This window comes from Buteo buteo, chromosome 1, assembly GCF_964188355.1.
Source record: "Buteo buteo chromosome 1, bButBut1.hap1.1, whole genome shotgun sequence".
NCBI lineage: Eukaryota > Metazoa > Chordata > Aves > Accipitriformes > Accipitridae > Buteo > Buteo buteo.
In genome coordinates this window covers 66990136-67015025 of record NC_134171.1, presented here as the reverse complement: position 1 = coordinate 67015025, position 24890 = coordinate 66990136, and the positions used below count along the sequence as shown (strand labels likewise).

At 39.1% G+C, this 24890-nt stretch overlaps 1 protein-coding gene across 2 annotated transcripts; it reads left to right on the top strand.

Annotated features, from left to right (window-relative positions):
* The first annotated feature begins 44 nt into the window (after positions 1-44).
* Positions 45-18114, top strand: HELQ (helicase, POLQ like). 2 transcript variants are annotated; one of them, XM_075034745.1, is made up of 18 exons: positions 45-392; positions 806-1538; positions 1846-2024; positions 2578-2778; positions 3838-3910; positions 4974-5071; positions 5668-5766; positions 6262-6407; positions 7303-7542; positions 8439-8580; positions 8873-8977; positions 9514-9733; positions 10515-10672; positions 11249-11347; positions 12217-12390; positions 12968-13081; positions 15215-15349; positions 17036-18114. In XM_075034745.1, the coding sequence occupies exons 1-18, from the start codon at positions 240-242 to the stop codon at positions 17120-17122; spliced, it is 3156 nt and encodes a 1051-aa protein (XP_074890846.1). In that variant the 5' UTR covers positions 45-239; the 3' UTR covers positions 17123-18114. The 2 variants fall into 2 exon arrangements, with proteins under 2 accessions (XP_074890846.1, XP_074890854.1); XM_075034753.1 differs by lacking the exons at positions 15215-15349; positions 17036-18114 and adding an exon at positions 14887-15206.
* The last annotated feature ends 6776 nt before the right edge of the window (positions 18115-24890 follow it).

Below are 24890 nucleotides of genomic sequence, written 5' to 3'. Positions count from 1 at the left end.
CGCTGGCCAATGGGGCCGCGGCCTGCCCTACTTGAGGCAGGCGATTGGCCGCTGCCTGGTTATGGCCTCTGTACGTTAGAGGCTTCTTGACGGAGGTGGCGGCGCCGGATGGCCGCTCCCTCATGGCAGTCCCTCGCCGCACCCGGCCGTGACCGTGACGGTCTCCGCACCGCTTTCTCGCAGTCCCGGTTTCAGGGCGGAGACTGACATCCCCCCCCCCGGCTCCACAGGCAGCGGTGATGGCCGAGCCTAGTCTCGCGGTGCGGAGGAAGAGCCGCCCCGGCTCTGTCAGCAAGCGGAGCCGGGCCCCGGTGCAGCCCAGCGCCGTCTGCTCGCCGGTGGCTCGCAAGAAAATGAGCTCCGGTGGCGAGGGACCCCCGGCGGAGACCCCGGTACGGGGCTAGCGGTGGCGGGGGGCGGGCAGGCTTCTAGGGCTGGGTATTGAGGTGGGGGGGGACTCCGTCTGGGAGGGTGGTTTGGCCCCGGACTGAGCCTGCGTGATGTTTATCGGGAAAGGCCTTGCTTTGTATGAGGGGGGGATGCGTTTTGGCTTCAACTTTAAAAAAAAAATTATCGCTACTAAGTAGCTATGCAGGCATCAGGTCTACTTGTAGGTTAAGTTTCATTGAGTTAAAGCATGTGTTCTTTAGAAGTCAAGCTAGATTTTCTTCACAAACACACTTAACTTTCTTGTTAAGTTGGGGAAGACTTAAATGACTTGCATGTAATGTGTGTGCTGTGCAAGTTATGCTGCCTTTTTTGTTGTTACTTTGGAGTATTAATACTCTGTTATTTTTTTTTACAGTGTAGTAATGAGAGCGAAGAAGATATGTTTGGTGACCATGACAGCTTTTATGGAAATGATTCTTTGCTAGCTGAAGTTGATGATATAGAGAAGAAATACCTGCAGGATAAAAATACAAATATTAAAGTAGCTGGAGAAATCATAATTGGGAATCAGTCAGGAATTCACCAGAAAAAACAAGATAATTTTTCTAATTCAGAAAATGTGGTTGTTCTTAAAGCTGACAAAGAGGATGCTTTCCAAATGAATGAAAATGACCCAGTGGATAGCAATGAAGAACTGACTGAATCCATTTTAGATGACTTGCCATCATCACAACTTTTGTATTTTGAGAAAATGGGCGAACTTTCTTCTGGTTCTAGAATATCTCCAGTCTCAGAAAGGAGGAATAAATGTGTGAATTTTTCCTTGGACAAAATCAGGAGTCCATCTTTTTGTCCTGATACTGAACACAGGAACAGACCTACTGACTTTTCCTCAGAGTCTAAGTGTGATTTATTTAAAACTGAGAGTCTTAAAGATCATCTGAAAAGTGCTATGACTGGAAATGCTAAAGCCCAGACTCTGCAGGTTTCTAAGACCAAGCAGCTTAAAGAAGCTGTTTTATCTGAAGAGCTTTGTGTTGCTAGGAAAACTATTGAATCTTCTTCTGTTGATATAGGCCCTTTTTATGGATTACCTAGCAAAGTTAAAGATCTATTCAGACAATTTCGAGGGATTGAAACGCTTTATGGTAATGTAACTAATGGTTTGTTGAAAAAAAAAAAAAATTGCTGGTAAAGTGTTGCCCAGGTAATATTTAATTTAAGCCATGTTGGAAAGTGATTGTTTTGTTTATTAAGTTGTTTTTTGGATGGGTGGGAGAGGTTGATAGGGCTTATAGAATACTTTGGAAGGCTCAATCACTGGAAGCTTTTAGTGGTTTATTGAAGAAAAGCTCTCAAACACTAGGCTTGAAGTATTCTATATGAAACATAGGCATTTTGGTATTGATTAACATGCCCCTGGGGGTTGCTAATAATTCCTTTTTAATTTTGCAGAATGGCAGCATGATTGCTTAATGTTAGAATCTCTACAGCAAAGGAAGAATTTAATATACTCATTGCCAACCAGTGGTGGGAAAACGCTTGTAGCTGAAATAATAATTCTCCAGGAATTACTCTGCAGGCAGAAGGATGTTCTGATGATCCTGCCATATGTTGCCATTGTTCAAGAAAAGGTCTGGATACAGTGTTTTTGATACTGCTTATCTTTTCTAATATGCCTTGTTACTTGGCTGATTTTAACACTAATTTTAGCAAAGTTCATGATTTTCATAAATATATGGTGGGAAGTGAGTGACTTCTCTCCTAAATGCTGCTATGAAGGCCAGTAATTTCATAATAAAACAGACCTAAATTATGAGCTGAAGATGCTGAGTTATAAAGTGTGCTGAACTTTGAAATAATAGCTTTTTGCAATGTTACGTATAGTTCTGCAGTCTTAGAGCTGTACTGCCTGACTTGTTAAAGAAATGGTCTTGAAATAAAAGCTGGTGGTTTTTTGATGTAAAGGAAAAGTTAATTTTAGAGAACAGACATAACCCAAGCTTGATAATATTTGTAAACACTTTAGCTTTGCAAATGGAAAAGGTAGTCATAGATAATATGTTTTTACCAATTCAAACAGTTGATTGTGGTGTGGTTTGATTATATGCATGTTGAATTGTTGAGGCAGCTCTGAAATCCAAAATGAGCATGAGTTTGTTCTCCAGTTGATCTCTTTTTTTACAGGTTAGGGGTTTATCAAGTTTTGGGATAGAATTGGATTTCCTGGTTGAAGAATATGCAGGAAGTAAAGGAAGATTTCCACCAATCAAGAGGAGAATAAAAAAGTCTCTTTATATTGCTACTATAGAAAAAGGACATGCTCTAGTGAATTCTTTAATTGAAGCAGAAAGAATTGATGACCTTGGTCTGGTTGTAGTGGATGAGGTATGCTACAAGACTTACTCAGGTCTATAATATGCAATTTTTTGTGTCTATAATACATAATTATTAGCAGAGAGCATATTTTTTGATTACTCGGTTTTGCTTTGAGTGTTTATCATGAAATTATTACTACTCAACTAAGTTTTTTCTACATGGGTACATAATTCTGTAATACTGAAAGTTATTTTTCTTTAACTGGAGCATTTGTTGTTATATCAGGACAATAGTTTCTATATTGAGAGACCTGCTGTGTTAGTGGTTGATGGTGAATTACTTAATAACTACTTGTCAATTAGACATCCCTAATGGATTAGAAAAAAACATATAATTTTAATCATATGGCATGTATCTTATGAATCCCAGAACTGAAATCCGAAATGTGAAACCATGAGACTTTGTGTCTGGTATTAATAATGATTAAATGAAACATTAAAAAAAAAGAAAAAGAAAAACATCAAGTAACACTTAACTGAGAGTTGCCCCTTATTCTGCTTTCTAGTGGTGTGGCTGAGTTGTGCTGCTAAGGGTTGTGTTGTAACACCTAACAGGGATGTTTAATTCATGGAATGCTTCAGGCTGACTGACCTTACTTTAACACAGTAGCTTCTAAACAGAAGGCAGCTTAAGAATTAACTTCTTTTTCTGGAAGTAGCTGGCTGCTAGAAATTTTTTTATATGAACTTCTACTGTAAGTGTTGCTTAAAACACAGTTTGTTTAAAATTGCTTTAGGCTGGTGAATACAAAGATCTCCACCTTGACTGTTTACTGTCAGGAGTTAACTCTTTCTGTCAGTTATGGTCTAGTTAACTGGAAGGTAGATCTTGTTATCTATGTTTGCTCTTGGGTCAGTTTTTCTGTGGTTCTTAAATGTTGTTTCAGTGAGGCTATGCTTCTGGAAGGGAGCTTAGCAGTCAAAATATATCAGAGGGATATCATGAGGAAGTCCAGCAAAGACATTCCTGTAATATTTGTTTATGACTACATAATTTGGGGTTTTTTTTGTAGAAATACTCTTAACTCAGTAATATTCTTAACATTTTCTTTTTCCCTTCTTTGCACAGTTGCATATGCTTGGTGAAGGAAGTCGTGGAGCAATACTGGAAATTACTCTTGCAAAAATTCTTTATACTAGTAGTAAGTCATGGCTGCAGTTAATGTTATTAAAATATTGTAGTGATGGCATCTCTAGAGAGAAGTCACACTTTTGCTTTCTGGATTTATGGCGTTCTGGCCACTTTTGAAAAACATGGTATAACTCCATGCATTAACAGTAACATTAACCCATCTAAGTGTTAGTCAGTTGATGCTGTGTCACGGTTTAACCTGAGCCAGTGCCTAAGCACCATGCAGCTGCTCACTCACTTCCCCCCGACCCAGTGGGATGGGGGAGAGAATCGGGGAAAAAAGAAAAAGTAAACCTCATGGGTTGAGATAAGAACAGTTTAATGAAACAGAAAGGGATAAACTAATAATGATAATAACAATGATAAAAATAATAAAAGAATTGGAATATACAAAACAAGTGATGTACAATGCAATTGCTCACCAGTTGCCGACCAATGCCTAGTTAGTTACCAAGTGGTGATCCCCCCAGGCCAACTCCTCCCAGTTTATATACTGGACATGATGTCACATGGTATGGAATACCCCTTTGGCCAGTTTGGGTCAGCTCTCCTGGCTGTGTCCCCTCCCAGCTTCTTGTGCCCCTCCAGCCTTCTTGCTGGTTGGGCATGAGAAGCTGAAAAATCCTTGACTTGGTATAAACAGTACTTAGCAACAACTGAAAACACCAGTGTTATCAACATTATCTTCATGCTGAATCCAAAACATAACGCTATACCAGCTACTAGAAAGAAAAATTAACTCTATCTCGGCTGAAACCAGGACACCCTGTAAGATGGGCTGGGAGGTTTTGAAGCTTTTTTGATACTTCTCTGAGAAATCTTGAGTGTTGTTAGATGTCTTCCATTTCTTCATAGGAGCCCCTTAGCTATTCCAATTAAATGCTTTATAGAGAAGGATTCCTTTTTTTATATTTGTCTCAGGAAGTATTTCTTAGCAACATCCCCCTTAAAACCTGCTACTTTGGCATTTAAAAAGACTAATGATGAGGAAGCAGGCTTATGGATTAAATACTGAGGAGAAGTGTTAAAAATTGCAAATGTGCAGTAAATTAATCTCAACTTCTGTTTTGCAGAAAACACTCAAATCATTGGAATGAGTGCAACTTTAAATAATGTTAGAGACCTGCAGAAGTTCCTACAAGCGGAGTACTATACTAATAACTTTAGACCGGTCTGTATACAAGATACCATAAACTAGTACAGAAGATATTTGGCTTTAAAATTATAGCAAATCTGTTTAGGATCATATCACAGCTTTTATGCTTAATTTCATGGTGTAACTTAATATAATGCCTTCTACAGCTTGCAATTTTATCAGTATGATAAATAGCACTATGCACTTGTAAATGCACAAATGCAAGTACATTTATGTTGTTGTGTTAAGCCATTTGTGTCGTTTCAACTCAACCACTACAGTTCATTTGATGTAATTAGAATCTGTACTACTAGTGCTTGAATGCTGTCATGGCAATGGTTTATGAATAGCTCATGGGATACAACATTTGTCTTGTTCTTCGTTATAATTAGACACTTTCTTAAGGCAGATAATTAAAACAATTAACTTTTTAAAAAATTCTTGATGGGGTGGAATGTGTGGTTGTATGTGTGCAACTATGTATATGAAATGTGATGCTTAGAAAAAAACATTAGCTGTACATCAATAATTGTTTAGAAACAAACATTAGCTGTACATCAATAATTGTTTAATATTTAGAGAAGACTTGGTAATTTAACTAAAGTTTCTGTTTATGGCTTGTATCTCCCTAGGTAGAATTAAAGGAATACGTGAAGATACGAGACAGCATTTATGCAGTTGACAGCAAAACAGAAAATGGCTTTACTTTTTCACGTCTCCTTAATTTCAAGGTAAAACCAAAATGCTTACAGTTTCTTTGAACTATAGTTATGAAATGTATTGTTTTACACTGAATTGTTTACAGAGCTTTTACCAAAGAAATTACTTAAATATGACTGTTCATTTGTAATACCTATGAGAAAGGAAAATTATAGGCTTTTGGGAGGAAAAGGGCCTTTAAAATGCTGAACGCTTAGTTTGATTTTTCACTTCTTCACTGCTCTTTAAGGTAGACATTTCTTCAGTACTTTGTGTGAAGAGCAGTGGGTTTGATTATTCCAGATACCCAATGCTTTGTGGTTTTGGGTAGATTTTTGTCAACAGTTGATCACTCTTAGGCAATACTGAAAGAAGACATCTTTTTTGTTTTTTTCTCGGCTTATTACTGCCTTGTGGGGATTCATGCAAATGGGATTATTCTAGCAAAGGTTGAGGACAAGTATTGAATACTTAGTTTATGACTTAATTTCTAAGTTTGAGTGTTTGTCAATCTGCATTTTTGATAGTATTCTAGTAATCTGGAGAAGGCAGATCCTGACCACATCATTGCACTGGTTACTGAAGTTATTCCTAAATATTCCTGCCTAATCTTTTGTCCCACTAAAAAGAACTGTGAAAATGTGGCTTCAATGTTATGCAAGTACCTCAAAAAGTAAGTTTCTGTCATGATTTTTTTAATTATATATGGAATAATTGGTCAGAACTTAGTATTTATCTTTACTAGTTTGCAAGTGACTTTACCTGGTGATCAGGAGTAAATACATGATTCCATATTCAAAGTAAAGTTGCTAACTGCATAAATGATAGTAAACTGCTCAAGGCTCATTAAATAAATGTTTTAACAATAAAAATCTTATTTTTTAAACAAACTAGTTGAAAAAAATGGTTATTAGAGGACAAATAATAAAGAAAAAAGGAAAAGCATACTAAATTAACCTTGTGTCCCTTTGGCACTGATCTCTGCAAGCTTAGAAAGCAAATATTTTCCTCTATAGCCCGGTATTTAGTCGTGTATGTTACTAGTTGATTGAGTATCTCTGTTCCATACCCACTTTGTGAATGTAAGTTGTAAATTCTAAACCAGGCTTTGTTAATGAAGAAGAGTAAGAGTTACATGTGGTTTGATTTAAATGTGATTTAATCAACTCATAATGGTCTGGCAAAGTTAAGTTTTATGTAGGAAGAAATTATCTTAAAATAAACATACCCTCCCTTGCTATCAAAATTGAAACCATTTTTGATGTACCTATAATCTTCACTACCAGCTGATACTGGCCCAATTTCCTTTCTCCAGTGCACTCAATACTCACACCCAGTCAGTATTTGATCCCTTCTGTGCCTGTGCTTACAAACGAGAAAAGAGTTCTATTGCAACTTAATCGATCTCCTGTGTATTGGTATTTTAATGTTACTGGAAATAACTGTTTCTCCAACCTAGATGTTAAAGAAAGGAATGGATAATGAACAGATATAGATAGTAAGCATGTCTATTTTTTTTTTAGTTAATGATTGATCAAAATCTAAAGAAATGCTTTTCCTCTTCCAAGAGAATTCAGAGCTCACAGGGAGAAAGAGAAACAAGATCTCATCAAGAACCTAGAGAATACTGGAAATGGAAGTGTCTGTCCTATTCTGAAGCAAACAATTCCATTTGGTATTGCCTATCACCATAGTGGCCTTACAAATGATGAAAGAAAAAGTATAGAGGAAGCATATTCTACAGGTGTCCTGTGTCTACTTGCTTGCACAGCTACTTTAGCTGCTGGAGTCAACCTGCCAGCTAGAAGGTTATTAACTGAAACATATTTAATTGTTGCATTGATTTTTTTTTTGCTTTGTAAAAAAACTTCTTTAAGTTGGAAATATTGTTGCTATTTAAAGTATGTTTCTGTTTTTACTAGCAAATTGGAAGTGTAAGGGATTTTGTATTCAACTCAGGACACAAGACTGTGAAGTTTTTACATAGGAAATGTGAATCAGTAGCAAGTGCCTCAGAATGCATAGCTGAAGAGCACTTAGCTAAGCAGATTAAGGAAATTTTAATAAACTGAGGAAATGCTTCAGTATTTTAGTAATGTTATCCAGAAGAATAAGGAATTCATGGTGGTTTCTTTAGCTATTGTCCTAAGAACAGTGTTTAAATTATAAAATAAATCTCTTCTAAGGAGATATAGTTTGAATATGTTTTAACACAAAAATGTGTTTTCCTTTATTATAAGTGCTGATGATATGGCTGCCATACTCTGTATGACCAAAGACTGTTTGCTAAGAATCCAGTTTTGTGTGCCATGTATGTTGGAATTATGCACCTGAGGGGAGAAAAAAAATTCATACAGACAAATGTTATCTTTCTAGCATAACTGATGTATGGTCAGTGTTGCTTATGTTCTTTAGAAAGGTTTATTTTATATCTCAGTGATTTTCACTCTTAAATTCAGGCCTTCGAGCGGATGTAAAGAGTAGTTCCAAAGGTTCTGCAAAACATAATAAACATGGCTTATCTTTCAATAAACCTTAAGTTGTTAAATGTTTCCCTGGTTGATTTACATATCTGTTCAAACAGGTGCATTTGATTTTTATTAGTTACTAAGAAAGGGCATATATAAAGAATGCATTTGTAAAATTTTACTGCTGCTTTAATAATTTTAATATAAAGCATAACCTACTAAAGATGTTTTTACAGGGTTATTCTCAGAGCTCCTTATGTTGCTAATGACTTCCTGAAGAAGAACCAGTATAAACAAATGATTGGCAGAGCCGGTCGAGCTGGTATTGATAGTGCTGGAGAAAGTATTCTCATAGTGCAAGAAAAAGACAAACACTTGGTAATTTTTACAAACCTTTTGGTAATTTTAAATTTCTGGATTAGGCTGGTGGGATAAACAGGAGGAGCTGAGCTGCCTAGCTTAATTTTTATTTGCTTCTTAAATTTTCAAGTATTTGACATATGTAATACCTATAAACTACCTTTTTGTGGTTTGTTTTCAGACGTGACCTGTAAACTTTAAATGTCTACACTTTCTTTATAAGCTGAATCATGCATATCAGTATTTTTAAAAGTGTAAAACTAGTGCATAAATATTTTCCCTGAACTAATATATTTCTTGCTCTTTTTAGGTTCAAGATTTAGTTAACAGTCCTTTGGAGAACTGTTACAGCAGTCTTCTGCTGGAGTTGACCAAGGGAATGCAGAGCCTGTTGTTATCTTTGGTTGGGCTGAAGGTATCAGTTAACTCTTCTCTGTGAGTAACTTAAGTGCTTGGGAATGCAAAGAAAAACTTACCTCTTGATTCTATAAAAAAAACAGACTTTTTAAACAGATTGGCTTACTAGTTCAGAACAGCTTCTAATCAGATAAAGACAAAGGTTTGATTAGTCTTTTTATTTAACTCAGCTATCAAGTAATCACATAACATGATAATTTCATTCTGTGTAAAAGTCAAAATTATATCTAACTTATCATAAATTACAGTATTAATAATATTTCAATTTCTGATCCTTGATTCAAAATACAAAATAGAAACAGTGGAAACATTAACATGATGCAGTAGCTAGAATAATAGAATAGATGGAGAGTAGTCCCATCAGATCCATCACAGACTGTCTTTCATTCTATTTTTTCTCATCTTTCTATAGAAACACATTAACAGGATATCAGACTGCTTCTCTAGTCAGTAAATTTTTTTCATATAGCTTATGAAATGTGTTATGTGAAATGACACCTTTAAACAAGCTAATCACTTGCAAAATTGATGCAGATAGCAGTTACCCATGAGGAAGTCAACAATTTTATGTGCAGTACATTGCTGGGTATTCAGCAGCAGCTGCTGTCTAAAGAGAAGAGCCTCACAGAGATAATTAAAGATGGGCTAGAAGATCTAATAGAAAAAGGACTTCTAAAAGGAAGAATATGTGAGAAGGACCACAACTCCAAATGTACACTAACAATCACACCATTGGGTAAAGCTACATACAAAGGTGAGATTTTTTTTATTCTTATAATCTTTATTTCAACAAACCCTTTCATCTCAGCCTTACCTCAATTTGATATGTTTTCCTGTCTTCAATCTGAAACTGCAATGAAAAATAAGTTGTAGAGAGACAGGTTCAATTGCTAAATGATGTGCTGGACTGAAAATGGGAATGAACAAGTAATGCATGACTGAACATGATGGGAATGAAATGTAATAACATTGTTCACAATGGGAGTAAAACCAGAAACATACTGCCAAAAAAGTGATTTAAAGATTTGATTTAGTGATTGTAATCAAAGTGACTCATGACCTCGTTTTATAATTGTTATGAACAGATATTGTGAACAGCGGGATTTCTTGACCTAGAGGGAAGCTTAAGAGGGAAAGGAAGTATATAACATGTAGATCAAATGTAACAGAGTATATCAGGAAGTTCTGTTTTCCTGTCATAGCATAAAGATAACAGGGTATAGAATGCAATTGGAATAGGATGAATCTCTGAAAAATTCCTTCAATCTACAAGATTGTTCCAGCCTTTCATTAAAGCCAAGGCAATTCACAAACACTCCAAAACCACGCACAGAATGGACATACATGGAAATAGGTGACTGCCTTTCCTCAGTTCTATTTCACTGCTCAGGTTAGAGCAGTTATTCAGGTTACAGTCATTTCTCTTCAATTCAGATGGCATAACAAGCTTTTGTGGAAGATGAAGGAAATACTGACTCTATGTTAAAATCTATTATACTTAACTCTGTATGTTTAAAATTGTGTGCTTATTATAGGGTCTATAGACTTGGCATACTGCAATCTTCTTTACAGAGACCTGAAGAAAGGTTTAGAAGGGCTGATTCTTGAGAGCAATCTTCATCTTCTATATCTGGCAACTCCATATGATATGACTTCTAACTGTAGCCCAGATTGGATGATATACTTGAAACAGGTGAGAATTTACTAGCAAACATGCATTGGGGCATATAGTAATCCTGCTTAATAAATTTTACAGAAATTTATACAGATAGGAAATGTAGATGGTGGGGTAACAATTTGAGCAAAATCCGCTAGAGAATGTCAAATCTTAATCTTTGTTTGATTGCTGAGTCTAATGCTTAACTCCAGCCATGATTGTAACTATTACACTGTGACCAATACCTTCCTACAGACTACTATACTTATGTCAGCCTTAGCAGCACAACCTTTATCCTAGTCTTGCACACTCTGTAAGATCAACCCATAATTCAACTACTCCCTTTTCTGTAAAGTGTTGTATACTAGGGGTAGCACTAAAATCTATTTAGTTTTGTTAAAATGTGGCATTCAGAGATGGACAGTTCCAGATAATTCAAACAAGTAGGCAAAGAAGCTGCAGATCTGTCTAGTGACTATAGTACTAGTCTAGTGACCAAGTACTACATAGAGATCTTGAAAAACATTGTTTTGCTTTGAGTAATAGACTTGTGTTTTCTATAACATTAAGAGAACTAAATATCTGAATAGCCTTTATAAAATCTTATTCTAGTTCAATCAGCTAAGTGCAGCAGAGCAAAAAGTAGTGGATATTGTGGGAGTACCTGAAAGCTTTATTACAAAAAAGGCTTCTGGTCAAGCCATCAGAAAGGTATGTTGGAGATTTCTCATAACTAAGATGACAATTTAGTCATTTCATTTGATTATTTACAACTTCTAGATTATTCTTCTGCTAGTGTTCTTTATTACTGTTCTACTTATTAAGGTTCTTTTAACCTCATTGGTTGGTGTTATTGTTTAACCCCAGCCAGCAACTAAGCACCACACAGCTGCTCACTCACTACCCCCCCACTCAGTGGGATGGGGGAGAAAATCGGGAAAAGTAGTAAAACTCGTGGGTTGAGATAAGAACAGTTTAATAGAACAGAAAAGAAGAAACTAATAATGATAATGATAACACTAATAAAATGACAACAGTAGTAATAAAAGGATTGGAATGTACAAATGATGTGCCGTGCAATTGTTCACCACCCACCAATTGACACTCAGTTAGTCCCCGAGTGGCAATCCCCTGCTCCCACTCCCCCCAATTCCTATACTAGATGTGACATCCTATGGTATGGAATACCCCGTTGGCCAGTTTGGGTCAGCTGCCCTGGCTCTGTCCTGTGCCAACTTCTCGTGCCCCTCCAGCTTTCTTGCTGGCTGGGCATGAGAAGCTGAAAAATCCTTGACTTTAGACTAAATGCTACTTAGCAACAACTGAAAACATCGGTGTTATCAGCATTCTTAGCATACTGAACTCAAAACATAGCACTGTACCAGCCACTAGGAAGACAATTAACTCTATCCCAGCTGAAACCAGGACAGTTGGTTTTCTTAATGTTTAATGTCTTTGGGTATAATATAGACATGTTTTAGAGATGTGAAGGAGTACAGATGCCAAGAATTTCCTCATAGCAATAACAGAATATCTTGAATGTGATATTGGCTCTGAATTCTAACTTGCTTTATTCCTAGAATGTGGACAGTGCTGTGGTAAACAGGCTCTACCTGTCTTTTGTCCTTTATACCCTACTGAAAGAGACCAATATATGGAGTGTTTCAGAGAAGTTTAATATGTCCCGAGGATACGTGCAAAATCTCCTTAATTCTGCTGCCTCGTTCGCCTCCTGTGTTCTACATTTCAGTGAGGTAGTGTGTTTAAATGGATTCAATAAAATCTTTGGGATTGATTTTGAAAAATCTGGAGTTTTGTTCTCTTAGGTTAGAACTGAACACAGATATTGTATTTAACCTTTCCTGTGCAAAATTATTTTTCCTGTTCAGAAAAGCATTCTTGTACAGTTATATTTCTTATATTAAAAGTAAGCTTTATGCTCTAAGAATGTGAAAATATATGAATTGTACAGGCCATTGATCAGTGTCAGCACTGTTGGTGAAATAATTGACAACTTTACCTTTCTCTTAGAAAGAAGGCCATCTGGTTGTGGAATGTCCTCTCAGGGAAAATAGCTGAGTTGGCTTATTCTCTTGTTCTTTTCCTCTGTTGAAATAATGCACTGCTTATCCTTCAGAACTGCCTCAACTCTATTCAGCTGAAGAGTGCTGAATGCAACTCTGCAACTAGCTGAAAGGATAACTATAAATAATAGTGGTTCCCCTGTCTAAATGCCAAATATATGCTTGTTGCTTTACCAGAGCTCTTATCAGTCATATCCCCCAAATACAGAACTTAGGATCTGATTTTTAGTGATCTTTGTCTCTGCAGGAATTGGAAGAATTCTGGGTTTATAAAGCCTTGCTGACAGAACTTACCAAGAAGTTGACATACTGTGTTAGGACAGAACTCATCCCTCTGATGGAGGTAGCAGGGGTTCTAGAGGTTAGTAAACCTGGCTTTGTGAGATTTTTCAATGTAAAGTTTGCTAAATGTTGCTGTGCCTTTCAATTATATCTGGAAGACCAAGCTAGGCTTTTTATTGAGAATTCAGCATAGTGCAGATATCCCATAACAGTCCTGGAGGTTGGGGAAAAGTGGTTGGTTGAGGAAATGTAAGCTGGAGCCAACAATGTTTTCCTTTTGGCTGCTACCACAGCAACAGTGAAAATGCTGTATTTGGACAATAATTTAGCTGTAAATTCAGTTGGAAAACAGAGTCCAAGTTTCTTTTGTGGTAAGGATTCTTCAGTTCATGGGAGTAAAGAGGAATAAGAATTTACATATTTAAGTCAGAAGACACTTGCAAAAAATAAGTGAAGTCATGTTGGGAACTTAGGTTTTACAATCACTTGCAGTGCTGCATGTATTTTAAATGAAACATATCTGGTCTCTGATGAGGAAGACTCCTATTAAAATAGAAAATCTTTGGGAGCTTCAGTGCAAGGTTATAAGTAATCACTGGACCTCTTTGCAAGATGATTTAACTTGCCTGTCAAGCCTATTGTAGAATCAGTTTGTCAGCAAACCATTGAATTTAGTGGCAGTAGGGTTTTATTCTGAGAAGCTAAACAATGATGAAGACTTGGAGTCTAATGGTTTTTTGTATATATCAAATTTTCTGAATTGGATGTAAAAGGTAAACAGTCTTTTTTTCATGGCTCACTTCATATGGGAGCATTTTTGTGGAAGGGCAAAAACAGCCTGGACATTGTGATTCTGCTGAAGTTGTATTTTAAAGATGACTCTTCAAAATTATTGCTATAACCGAGGTACTTCTGCTCTGGAGTTAAAACTATACTGACAGCTGATATTTAAAGCAGGTAGACTTGTATCTTGAACAGATGTGGTCTGCTTAGATTTCTGTGGAAGAAATGATAAAATCAGTCTTAAGGTTACTGTAGCAAAAGAAAATTATTTTCTGCACATTTAGTTGCACAGTTTTCAAAGAGCAATCTAAAACCTTTTCATGAGATTTAAGTCATTAGTGGGGAAAGATTCTGTGTCATCGGTCATACTGTGCATATAACAGCCAAATGGAGCACAGAAAATATTTGCTGGTAATTAGTGGTTATTTCTGGTGAAATTGACACCTACTTCATGTCAATGAACATGCATAGTCCTCAGTTACTATGGAGGAAGATAATATATTGTAAGCTGTTACCTGTTGGATGCTAAAAAACCCCACCATATATGCCATCAAATAAATATCTTTCTATTCCTTGTTGTCTTTACAAGAAATGAGGGGAAAAAACCAAAAGGTAATTGATCAAATGTTTGGAGGTGTAACACTTGTTCATCAAATGAGTATTATTTCATAACTCAAGATACTAAAGCCTACTAAATTATTCCACAACTACTGTAGAAATGCATTTTAATTTGAGCTTTGTAAAGTTCTAGCAGTATTTGTTTTGCAAAATAAATATTTGCCCAGAGACCCTCTATTAAGCAAATACTGCTTGGCTACCTCACATAGCAACAGGATCAAACCAAGTTAAGAGAAGCAGATAATGCACACCCCCTTACCTTGGTGATAATCAAATTCCAGAGAATCTCTCCTGTGATGTGAGCTCACAGCCAAGACTTTGCGCAAAACTAGAGAAATAAAAAAGATGCTGTGATACTAAAGGAAAAATTATAAGACTGAAACAACGAAGTGCGGTCTTTTATGGAATTTTGTAAAAGCCCTGTTCTGTGAAAATTGTGGGGGAAAAAAACAATTGGATAAAATCAGCCCTCCTTTTACTTAGACACCTCCAAAGAATGCAAGACAGTGACAGTGAATGCAGAAAACAAGATAACAAAAGAAGATGGCAGAGTCAGTATCATCTAGGCTCAGAAAATAATGAGGAATGGGTTCCTAAGAACTGGGTAAGATTGTATGGGGAGGTATATCTTAGCAGTAAAGCTGTATTTTTGGGGAGTAAAGATTCTCAGTATTCATGTTCTTAGAAAGACAAGTCAAAAAATTGGATTGATAATGCGAAGATGAAATGTTTGATATGGGTGTAGAGATAGGCACTTAATGGTAATTCTTATTGCCTGTTCTAATAATCTAACACAATTTTGGACTTGCAGGCACGAGCAAAACAGCTTTATAATGCAGGGTACAAAACTTTAGCACACTTGGCTAATGCAAATCCAGAAACTCTGGTCAAGACAATTGAGCACTTGTCACGACGTCAAGCCAAACAAATTGTTTCATCTGCAAAGGTAAGTTAGAAACAAAGTTATAAAAACCTGCTTCAGAACTTCAATATGTCAAAAGCGGATGTTTGAATGACATTGTGATCCAGATACTGGTCTTTATTAAGAATATATTGAAATATTTCTTGACGATATCATTTATCTAAGATGGTTAAGAGTAATGAATCGAGCAATTGCTGACCTTCATGCTCCTGAATGACAGGCAAACTTAAACTTTTCTTAAAACAATTTGTTACATACAGGATAGTGGGAAGTTGTGCTCCTTTTCAGAGAGGAAACAAAGGGCAAAAATGTTGGACAGCTTGTCTGATGAAATGTGGGAATTAAATGACTACCTTGATCTCTGTGCTGAGTCATTGTAACTGAAAATGCTCAATTCTGCCAATACCTCAGGACTTACCTTACAGAAATTCTAGTGGTAGTTGTGATTACAGAACAGGATTTTCAGGACTGTAGAAATGGAAACCAACAAGGTATAGGGTTAAACTCACCTATTTAGGCTGCTTTTGTTGTGCCCTGTTATTCTTTCCTTTGGAATTGTTTTCCATTTTGAATATGCATCATGAGAAGGGCCTTCACTTAATATCTGCCTCTAAGGCACACTTAGCGCCTTAAGTATACAAATAATCCAAGGGAAAGGATCTGTAATAAACATTGAGTTGTGCCTAAATAAAAAATACAGAAAGTATTTATCAAGTAGTAGTATTTTCTCTCCTCAATCTCTATTAATCTGCTGTTGCAATGACATCAGCTTCATGTTTGATTCTGCTAAAATAGAAAGCTTTCAGTAAAGTGAGGGAATGCCTAGAATAAATGAATAGGTGATTGGTATAAAAATTATGCAGTCAATAACAAAAGTCTTGGTTTGTATATTCTCATGGAGTAAAACTACTGACTTTGGAGTTTATGCACTTAAAAGGTCGTGGCCGTTTAATGTTGGTGTAGGCTCCTTACTGCTTTTTTGCTGCTCTGTGAGCCAGAAGAAGGGGATATATGCAGATTCCTCATCTAGATGAGTGCCAAATCCAGCAGCCTAGCTTGCTGTCGTGCTCAGATGTTAAACTGGTGGAGTTTTCTCACACTGGTGGAGTTTTCTCACACTGGTGGAGTTTAACTGGGAAGTTAGAAGGATGCTTGCATGTTGTTACACATGCTGCTGGGGGACTGTTATACTCCAACTGCCAGCAGCAAACAGTTCAGGTAGATTAAATGGTTGCTAATATTGGGGGTCCTATATGTCTGATGTAAAATGCTGTAGAAAGAAATTTTGTATAAAGCAAGAAATTGGCAACTTGGCAGGCACAACTTACAAATGTGTATTCCAACATGGAAAATAAATGTTTAGTAATAAATGTTTAAGGTTAAAAATGCTCTTGTTAAGTTCTAGACAAACTGTTCATATTCTGTTAAATTTTGTGTATTATGTGATGGCAGAGCTGAGAAAACGAGCTGTGTACTGTGTAAATTTTTGTGTTAGTGTTTTTCATGTGGGTACACACTAAACAGTAAAAAATATTGGTAGTAGTAGGTGTTAGTCCTTTGAGGCAAAGGTACTGTGGTCCTGTGAGCAGCAGCAGCAGTTTTTTATAGATCAGATGAAAGTTTGGAAAGAAATATTGGTGTTTTAACCTAGCAGGTTAAACAGCTAATGCCTCTGTTCACTTCCTAATAGTTTTTCTTTTTCCATTATAGATGCTCCTGAGTGAAAAAGCTGAGGCTTTACAAGAAGAAGTTGAAGAACTCTTAAAGGTGCCTACAGATATCCCAGGGACCTGCTGACCAACTGTCCTAAAGAAAAATCATGAATCCAAAAACTGGGATATTTTTTAATTTTTAACTTTCCTGTGTAAAGCTGCTGTAATTATAATAAATATTTAATGTCTTTTTTATACCTCAATTTTGTGCAAGTTCTGAGTTAAGAATTTCTTGGAAAGTTGACTTCATTTGAAGGTTTTGATTATGAACTTCTTGAGCAATGGGCTAGAATCAAAAGATGTAATCTTAATTCATTCCTGGTTTTAGACATAGCCCTAGGAGTGCTTTGGGGACTGGACTAACTGTCTGGTGTGTACTTCTGCCTAGAGCTTAGGGTGATAGCTGACTTATCCAATGTAAAGGCATTATTTATTCCTTTTAGGACATGCATGTGAGTGAGCTGCTCCAAAATTCCTACTTGCAGGGATCTCTGTATTCTAGGTGTAGCTAATGGAAGGAGAGAAACTGAGTTGCAATTCATAACAAAAGTTGTCCCAGAGTTGTGTAAGAAATTGTAAATGATGCCTAGTTTAAGACTTGTTAAAAGGTGTGAATATCAAATTCATGTTCAGCCTCTGGCAATTACCTGAGAGAATTATTTCAGGATGTTCCTGTAGCAGTCTTCCAAACAGAAAGTTTACTTTTTTTGAACGTTTTTAAATTTCTTGCTTAAATGTGAAGACTAATAAAGACTAAGGGTTAAAGAACTGATTTTTGAAAAGCAATTATCAAGTTCTAAGACTCCATGGGCATGTGTCAGTCACACTAGGTAGGACTTTTAAAGGTATCTGAACCAGATTTGCTCCAGCAAAAAGTTAAGCTTCATGAAAGTAGTTCTGAAGATGCCTGAAACTTCTTCAGTTGTGATACAGTAAACTCCTTTTTCAAAGCTGTAATGTACTACATGACAATGTTAGAGCACTGCACATTAAGAAAGACTTGAAAGCTGTGACAGACTGCTGGGTTAAATCATGGCAGCCACTATACTGGCACACTTAAATATGGCATTTCTATGTAAAATCAGGTGTCCCTTCTCAGTAAAGGAAAAGTAAAATAAACCTTACTTAAGCTGTCTTTTTTTTTTTATTCAACTTAGGTTAATTGTGTTGGGATTCTAGAGACAAACAGGAATATTTTGAAATCCAGTGGTGTTGCTAGAGGTTGAACACTTGACTGAAAGGGGTTATGGTGAAAAACAGATGAAAAGGTTAGTATTTTAATGCTCATTTTGTTGTTGCATTAGAGAAATCATAGGTAGCAATTTAATTCTTTATAGGCCTTCACCTAGCAGAAACATGTCTCTGATATCATACTTGTGATATTTCATAGTGGCTTACAAAGTTTGGATAAGTGAAATATTGGAGTGCATTCAGTATTAAACCAGGTCAAGAATTTAAAAACAGCAGTTTTCAGAGGCAGCATGATTCATTTCCACTGCTAGATTCAGTGCCTGCAGGGGAATCTTGTTACTGATACTTAAGTGCTTAAGGCACAAATGGTTTTGGAAACATGAGAACATATTAAGTTGGCTCTAACAATAAGGTATAATTTGCCCTCAAGTGCAGAAGCAATATTTGGCATGACTTGAGGTTATCCAAGCATGTCTCTTAATGCCTTGCCCTTTTAATTGAGATATATTTTTGATCAAATGATAGATAATAAATTCTCTATTGGTTTATTTGCATTACCTTCAAAAGACACATGACGGTCACTCCAGCATAAATGTGAGTACATATCTAATCAGTTTATGTAGGATGCATGTAGGAAAATTTTAGTGATGCCTGTAAGGCCTAACCAGTTGCTCTAAAGGTTTATTGGTGCTTGGTGGTGTTCCTCCAAAGTCTGAAACAGTCTTGTGTGGATTTAGGGGGAAGAAAACAGCAAATTACTGTAAAATTATTCACTCTAAGTACTGACTTATTGCAATAACTGATGTTATGGAAATAATCCATTAATTGCTACAGGAGTAGTTAATGAGCCATTAACCTCTGTCACAATACTTTCCCTGATATTTGTACTTGTATGCTAATCAAAAAAGTGTACATTTTTATTTTTATATTGTGGAGGGGAACAGCAGGAAAAAATTATTTCTGGCAGCTGTCTGTTGTTGGGTTGTTAACTGCCCATCCTCACACTTGTACATCCCTGTAACAACCAACCACCAAGATGAGATGTGTGTTTAGGAATGAAGTCAAGTATTCCCTACGTATGCTGGAGCAAAAACTTGTTTGAAACAAGTGGATGGTTTCAGGTCTACATGAAGCCAGTCTGGAAAGAAAATGAGGTTGACATTTGTTGTCTGCTGCTTTGCTTATACAGGCTGTGCTTTGCCAGATGGAGGAGTGCAACTCCCCCAAGGCTTTCTCTGTGACCTTTCATAACATCAGAAGCAAAATGCACGAAACTGCTGTGATTCGCACTAAAACATTGCTATATGTAGCTTGTCTTATTTTTCTGAAATCAAACTTACCAAGCAAGGCAGTATACATCTTTCGCATTGCTTTTTTTCTTTCTACAATACGTATTAATGTATGATTAAATGCTTTTCACAGGAAGCTTTTTTTTACCTGGGCTTTTCCCATGGGTGGAGATGGGAGAGGGAAAAAAACCCCTATAAAACAGACGTTGATCACTATTTTTGCACTGGTGGATGATGCTGAGGTGCTTCAGTGTCAAGTACAGTACTGGGGTCATAAAATGCAGTGTAGCTTGCAGATGTCAGAATGGGTATACATTGGCTTGGTGAATGTCTGTTAGGTTGTGCTATGGGAAAGCTTGTGCTAAGGATGGGTTCAGGATGTTTTGGAAGGCAAAGATTTCTCACTTGCCTCAATGGGATGTTTATATCCTAAAGCCTGTGTTAAAGGGAAAGAAGCAACAATGATTAGCTTATCTATGTGAAATGATGATAAATGCTTCAAAGCTAAGGTAGGTTGTAAAAATATTCTCTACTGGATGTTCCCACAGATTTCTTCATAATGCACAGTAAATTGGACCAGAGTTATGGTGTGTGTATAAGTCTCTTCAGGTTGCAACTAGTGCAGAGTAAGTGTTCTGACCAAAAACTTTGGAGCTTATTTCTTAGTTGTTATGCCTATTCACTCCACTTTCCAACTTGCTTGCATAGACCAGTTGTGTTTGTGCGATTCCCTTCCCTCCCTTCTCCCAAGTCTGTAATTCTGTACTTTCAGGAATCCCTATGCATAACTTACTGAAAACTGTCTCTCTGGAAGGACTGGTAAGAGAGTCAAGCTTAGGTTAATGTTTAGCTGTTAATTTTCATTGTGTGAACGAGACCTATTGTGTTCCTGTGTTCTGGAAAGCCACTTCCATGTGAGCTCGTCCTGCCTAGGCAGCTCTCGTTTTGTCCTTCCTTTTAAAGCTTCATTTCGCCTCGTTCAGCATGGTGGTCCAGCACTGAGTATCAGTGTAATGAGAGCCAAATATTATCACTTAAAGCTTTATTATGGTTAGAAGGGAGGCTGAGTGATTTTGCAGTGCTCTGTTTGGTGTGCTGGAGCTCAGCAGCTCCCATGGTACCTGAATTTGTCAGCTGCAGACTCAGTGGAAACAAAGTCTTCTAGCAGTATCTGTAAAGCTGTGCGCACTTTAAAGAGAGCTGCTAAAAACTAGACCCAAAGTGTCATTTCCATCTCTGAATAAACAGAGTGTATGCCATCTGAGAGTCTCATAAGCAGCTGGATTCAGAAATAAAACTAGCTGAGAGCTGTGTGCTGTGTCAGGACAACGGGTGGCTGGGGTTTTGGCGGCAGGGAGTAAGGATAGCTTACAAAAACACCTCGATAAGCATCTCTCTGTGTTTTTACAGTTTCCAGGCTTTCTTGGCAGCTTAGTCTTAGTGTCATCTTCCTGAGGCTTCTTATATAGAAACATAGATCAAGTGCTACTCTGACACAGGTCAGTTCTGTTCATCCACCCAAACACTGCTATGTCACAAGAATTCTTTGCCTTTTGTACAGACAAGACTTCCCTTCTGCATTCTCTTAATACACTGTTATGGGTTTGTGTGGTGGGGTTTTCTGGTGGCGGGGGAAGGAGGCCGCAGGGCTGGCTCCTGTGAGAAGCTGCTAGAAGCTTCCCTGGCTCCAAGTCGGACCCACCTCTGGCCCAGGCCGACCCAAACAGTGACGGTGGTAGAGCCTCTGGGAGAACGGATTTAAGAAGGGGAACCTGCAGTGAGTAGTGGGACTGGAATGTGAGGAACACCTCTGCAGATACCAAGGTCAGTGAAGGAGGGGGATGAGGAGCAGGGGAGGAGGTGGATGCCCCTGCAGCCCGTGGTGAGACGGCAGGCTGTGTCCCCCCAGCCCGTGGAGGGGAGCGGGGGAGCAGATGCCCCTGAAGGTGGCTGTGACTCCATGGGAAAGCCTGTGCTGGAGCAGTGTGTGACTGAAGATCAGCCCGTGGAAAGGACCCACGCCTGGGAAGTTTGTGAGGAACTGCAGCCTGTGGGAAGGACTCACCTTGGAGAAGTTCATGAAGGACTGTCTCCCATGGGAGGGACCCCATGGTGGAGCAGGGGACAAGTGAGGGGTCCTCCCCCTGAGGAGGAAGGAGCGGTGGAGACAAGGTGTGGTGAGCTGACCCCAACCCCCATCCCTGTCCCCCTGCGCTGCTGGGGGGAGGAGGTAGAGAGAACCAGGAGTGGGACTGAGCCAGGAAGGAGGGAGGCCTGGGGGAAGGTGTTCTCAGGTTTGGTTTTACTTCCTGATATCCTTGTTTTGATTTGCCTTGTAGTAAATTAAATTGATTTTGTTTCTACCCCAAGTTGAGCCTGTCTTTTGCCCATGAACATAAAGTGGTGAGTGATCCCTCCCAGTCCTTATCTCGACCCACGAGCCTTTTTTTATATTTTCTCCTCATCCCACTGTGGCCGGGGGGAGGTGGGTGGGGAGTGAGCGAGCGGCTGCGCAGTGCTTTGTTACCAGGTGGGCTTAAGCCACCACATACACACAGGTAAAGCACTGAGTTATAGAGAGATATATATATATATCTGTTCTTGGTTCTTGCCCAGGAACAGCAGTGGGGTCACTGTTGGCAATAACATAGTGCTACTGCTGTTGGACAGTTGAAATTCCTGGAAAGTTTTATTTTTAGTTCTTCCTAGTTGTAAAAACCTAGTCGGCACAGCGCTTCTGCTAAAGGCGTCGCTGGTGTGGGAAAAGCAGAACTGCCTGATAGGAGCTGCATGACGAAAGCATTTGAATACCACAAGGCAGGGGCTAGGCTTTCTGTGGCGTGAGGAAGTGGGATGGGGTACTGGTATGGAGCTGACTTCAAACAACATGCAAGTGGGTTTAAGCCTAGTCCTCGTTCTCATGCCCTCCCCTTGTAGCTCACAGGGCATCACTCAAATTCTGCCCTAATTTCTATGAAAGTCCAAATACCTCTGTATTGATCTCCTCTACTTTACAGTATTTTAAAATGGGTATAATACAATGTGAAAAATGCCTAGGCACAAGCTACTGATTCCCATTTAATACCTGTAGCTCTTCCAGGTAGTAATGCTGGAAGGCATTATGTTCAACCTACAAGGTTTTGCAGGCTGCTAAAACATAACATGTGCTAGACCTTTCGTACCCACATCTGCACACAGTGATTGAATCCAAAACATAGCATTGACCATTTAAAATGCATACCTTTGTGCCTCTGCTGTGAGAAATACAGCATAGTGGCAAATGACACAAAGTGCCTCTCTCCAAAGGAGCACGTTGAGGAAATGAAGGGCGAAGTAGTGAATTCCAACAGAGATAAATCGTGTGCAGGCTGTGTCTCACCTGATGGCTAATAGCAGTTTCTGTACCTTAGTAATGACCTTACCCTGGTTTGCAGCAATGATTTGTCATGCATTGAGCTGCATTCTTAAATCCTGGGTTCACTCGTGGGGCTGGGTAGTTTGTGTGGTGTTCCAATCATCTGCTGATAGATTAATTACTCCTCTGGCAGATAGTTACCCCAGCCTTTCCTGCAGGCATAGGCATATAATTGGTGGTGTGCCCCCTGAAACAGGAAGCGTTACACTGACAAAGATACTGAGGCAGTCAGGAGTGTCACTGATGTTTCCTTTCTGGCAGAGCTATGGATGTGTTTATCAAAAACAGAGTTAATTTGCTCTAGTTCTTCTCGTTCTGGTGGCGAGTTACTTAATAGTATAAAAATGTAGAGCAAGCAGGAACAGGAAGGCCCAGGCAGACGAACCCCTGAGCCCTGCTGATTAATGCCCCCACTTCAGTGAGCATGGGAAATGCTGCACCCAAGTAATAACAGATAAGAACTGAACAATTTGCAGTGTGTTCCAGCAGGCAACTGTTCCAAAACCAAACTTAGTAAGAAACGTGGATGCTGCAGGATGAACTGATGCAGATGGGAAATGTAATGGCGATGTTAAGTGTCGTTTAAAAACTCTGCAAATGTTTCGGTAAGTGTGCATGTTAAGCAATACCTGCCCAATGGGTGCAGCTGGCTGTTACCCAAGAGGGTTCCCTGGCAAGGCTACCTGTTGCCAAAGCAGAAGGAGTTTCAGCACAGGCTGGTCTCTGCAGGGAGCACACGCGGGGCAGACCCAGAGCATGCTGGACTCTTTTGTAACAGCAACTCCAAGCTGCCTGTTGCCTGTAATTAAACAAATGCCCTTGTTGCAGCACGGGGAAGGTGGGTTTCAGCCTGAAGCAGCAGGCTTGCCAAGTGGTGCTGGTCACAGGTGTTATAAACGCTCGTGACAAATTGGAGGAGCCAATTTGTATTGGATAAAAAAATCGAATTTATTAGCAAGCAATAAGAGAGCAAAACAGCGCTGGGTGGCTGGGGAGGCAATGCTCCGCCACAGGCTCGCAACTTTAGGTTACAGTTACATTCCTTATACATTTCATGTACCCCTTTCTTGTAAGTCTCTGCCTTGTCCTGTTTCTTTCTTCACTTGTGCAGGTCTGTTACTATGCAGATTTGGTAGATCTTCTCAAGGATGAGTGTCCTTTGATGTAGAATGTCTTTTGATGTGGAGAAATACAGTCTTGGTAATTGCAGCTGTTGTCCTTCCTCTCCTTATCTAGTGAGTCATAGCCATTACTTTTTTCCCCCTTATCTAGTAAGTTATAGCCATTACTTTTTTCCCCCTTATCTAGTAAGTTATAGCCATTGCCCTCTTCCCGTGACCTTTACGCATCATTTAAGCAAGTCTTGTTATTTACACAAGGCATATGTTAACTCTCAATATGTCTCTTCCCCCTTCTCGATTTTATGAACAAAGTTAACCCGTTCATTACAACAGGCTCGCTGCGCGCTGCTGCGACTCCGTTTTCCTGCAGCGGAGGCCCGTGGCTGGGATGTCAGGTTGGACATCTCGCCCCTCGCGCAGCAGCAGCGGTGGCGGGGGTTCAAGGCCGAGCGATTTTCCAGCCTGCTGGTTTCGCACGCAGCTGCCCCGGGGGTGGCATGGGCAAGGCAGAAAGTTGGCTGGCCAGCCGCAGCGTGCTGCGGTGCTGGAAAGGTCTGAGCAGGCAAGGAACCGGCTTGAAACCCAGGTTGGTTTTGTAGCGGTTGGGGCCGTCGGGAGAGCACGGCGGCGAGGCTCGAAGAGCAGGGCTGCGCTACGGAGATGCTGTGGCAGCCCGAAGGCCCTTTCGCAGAGTAAGGAGGCTCTCGGCGCTGGCTGCTCACGACACCCCTGTCCTTCCCGGAGGGAAGCGGAGGGCTGCACCCCCGGGCCGGGCCGGGCCGTGCCGTGCCCGCCCTCCGCGGGGGTGGTGCCGGCGGCGGCGCGGCGGGCCGGGAG

Coding starts and splice junctions, on each gene's coding strand:
- HELQ (XM_075034745.1), top strand. CDS start 240: ATGGCCGAGCCTAGTCTCGCGGTGCGGAGGAAGAGCCGCCCCGGCTCT. Junction 2,025..2,577: donor TTGCCATTGTTCAAGAAAAG/GTCTGGATACAG, acceptor CTTTTTTTACAG/GTTAGGGGTTTATCAAGTTT. Junction 10,673..11,248: donor GGATGATATACTTGAAACAG/GTGAGAATTTAC, acceptor ATCTTATTCTAG/TTCAATCAGCTAAGTGCAGC.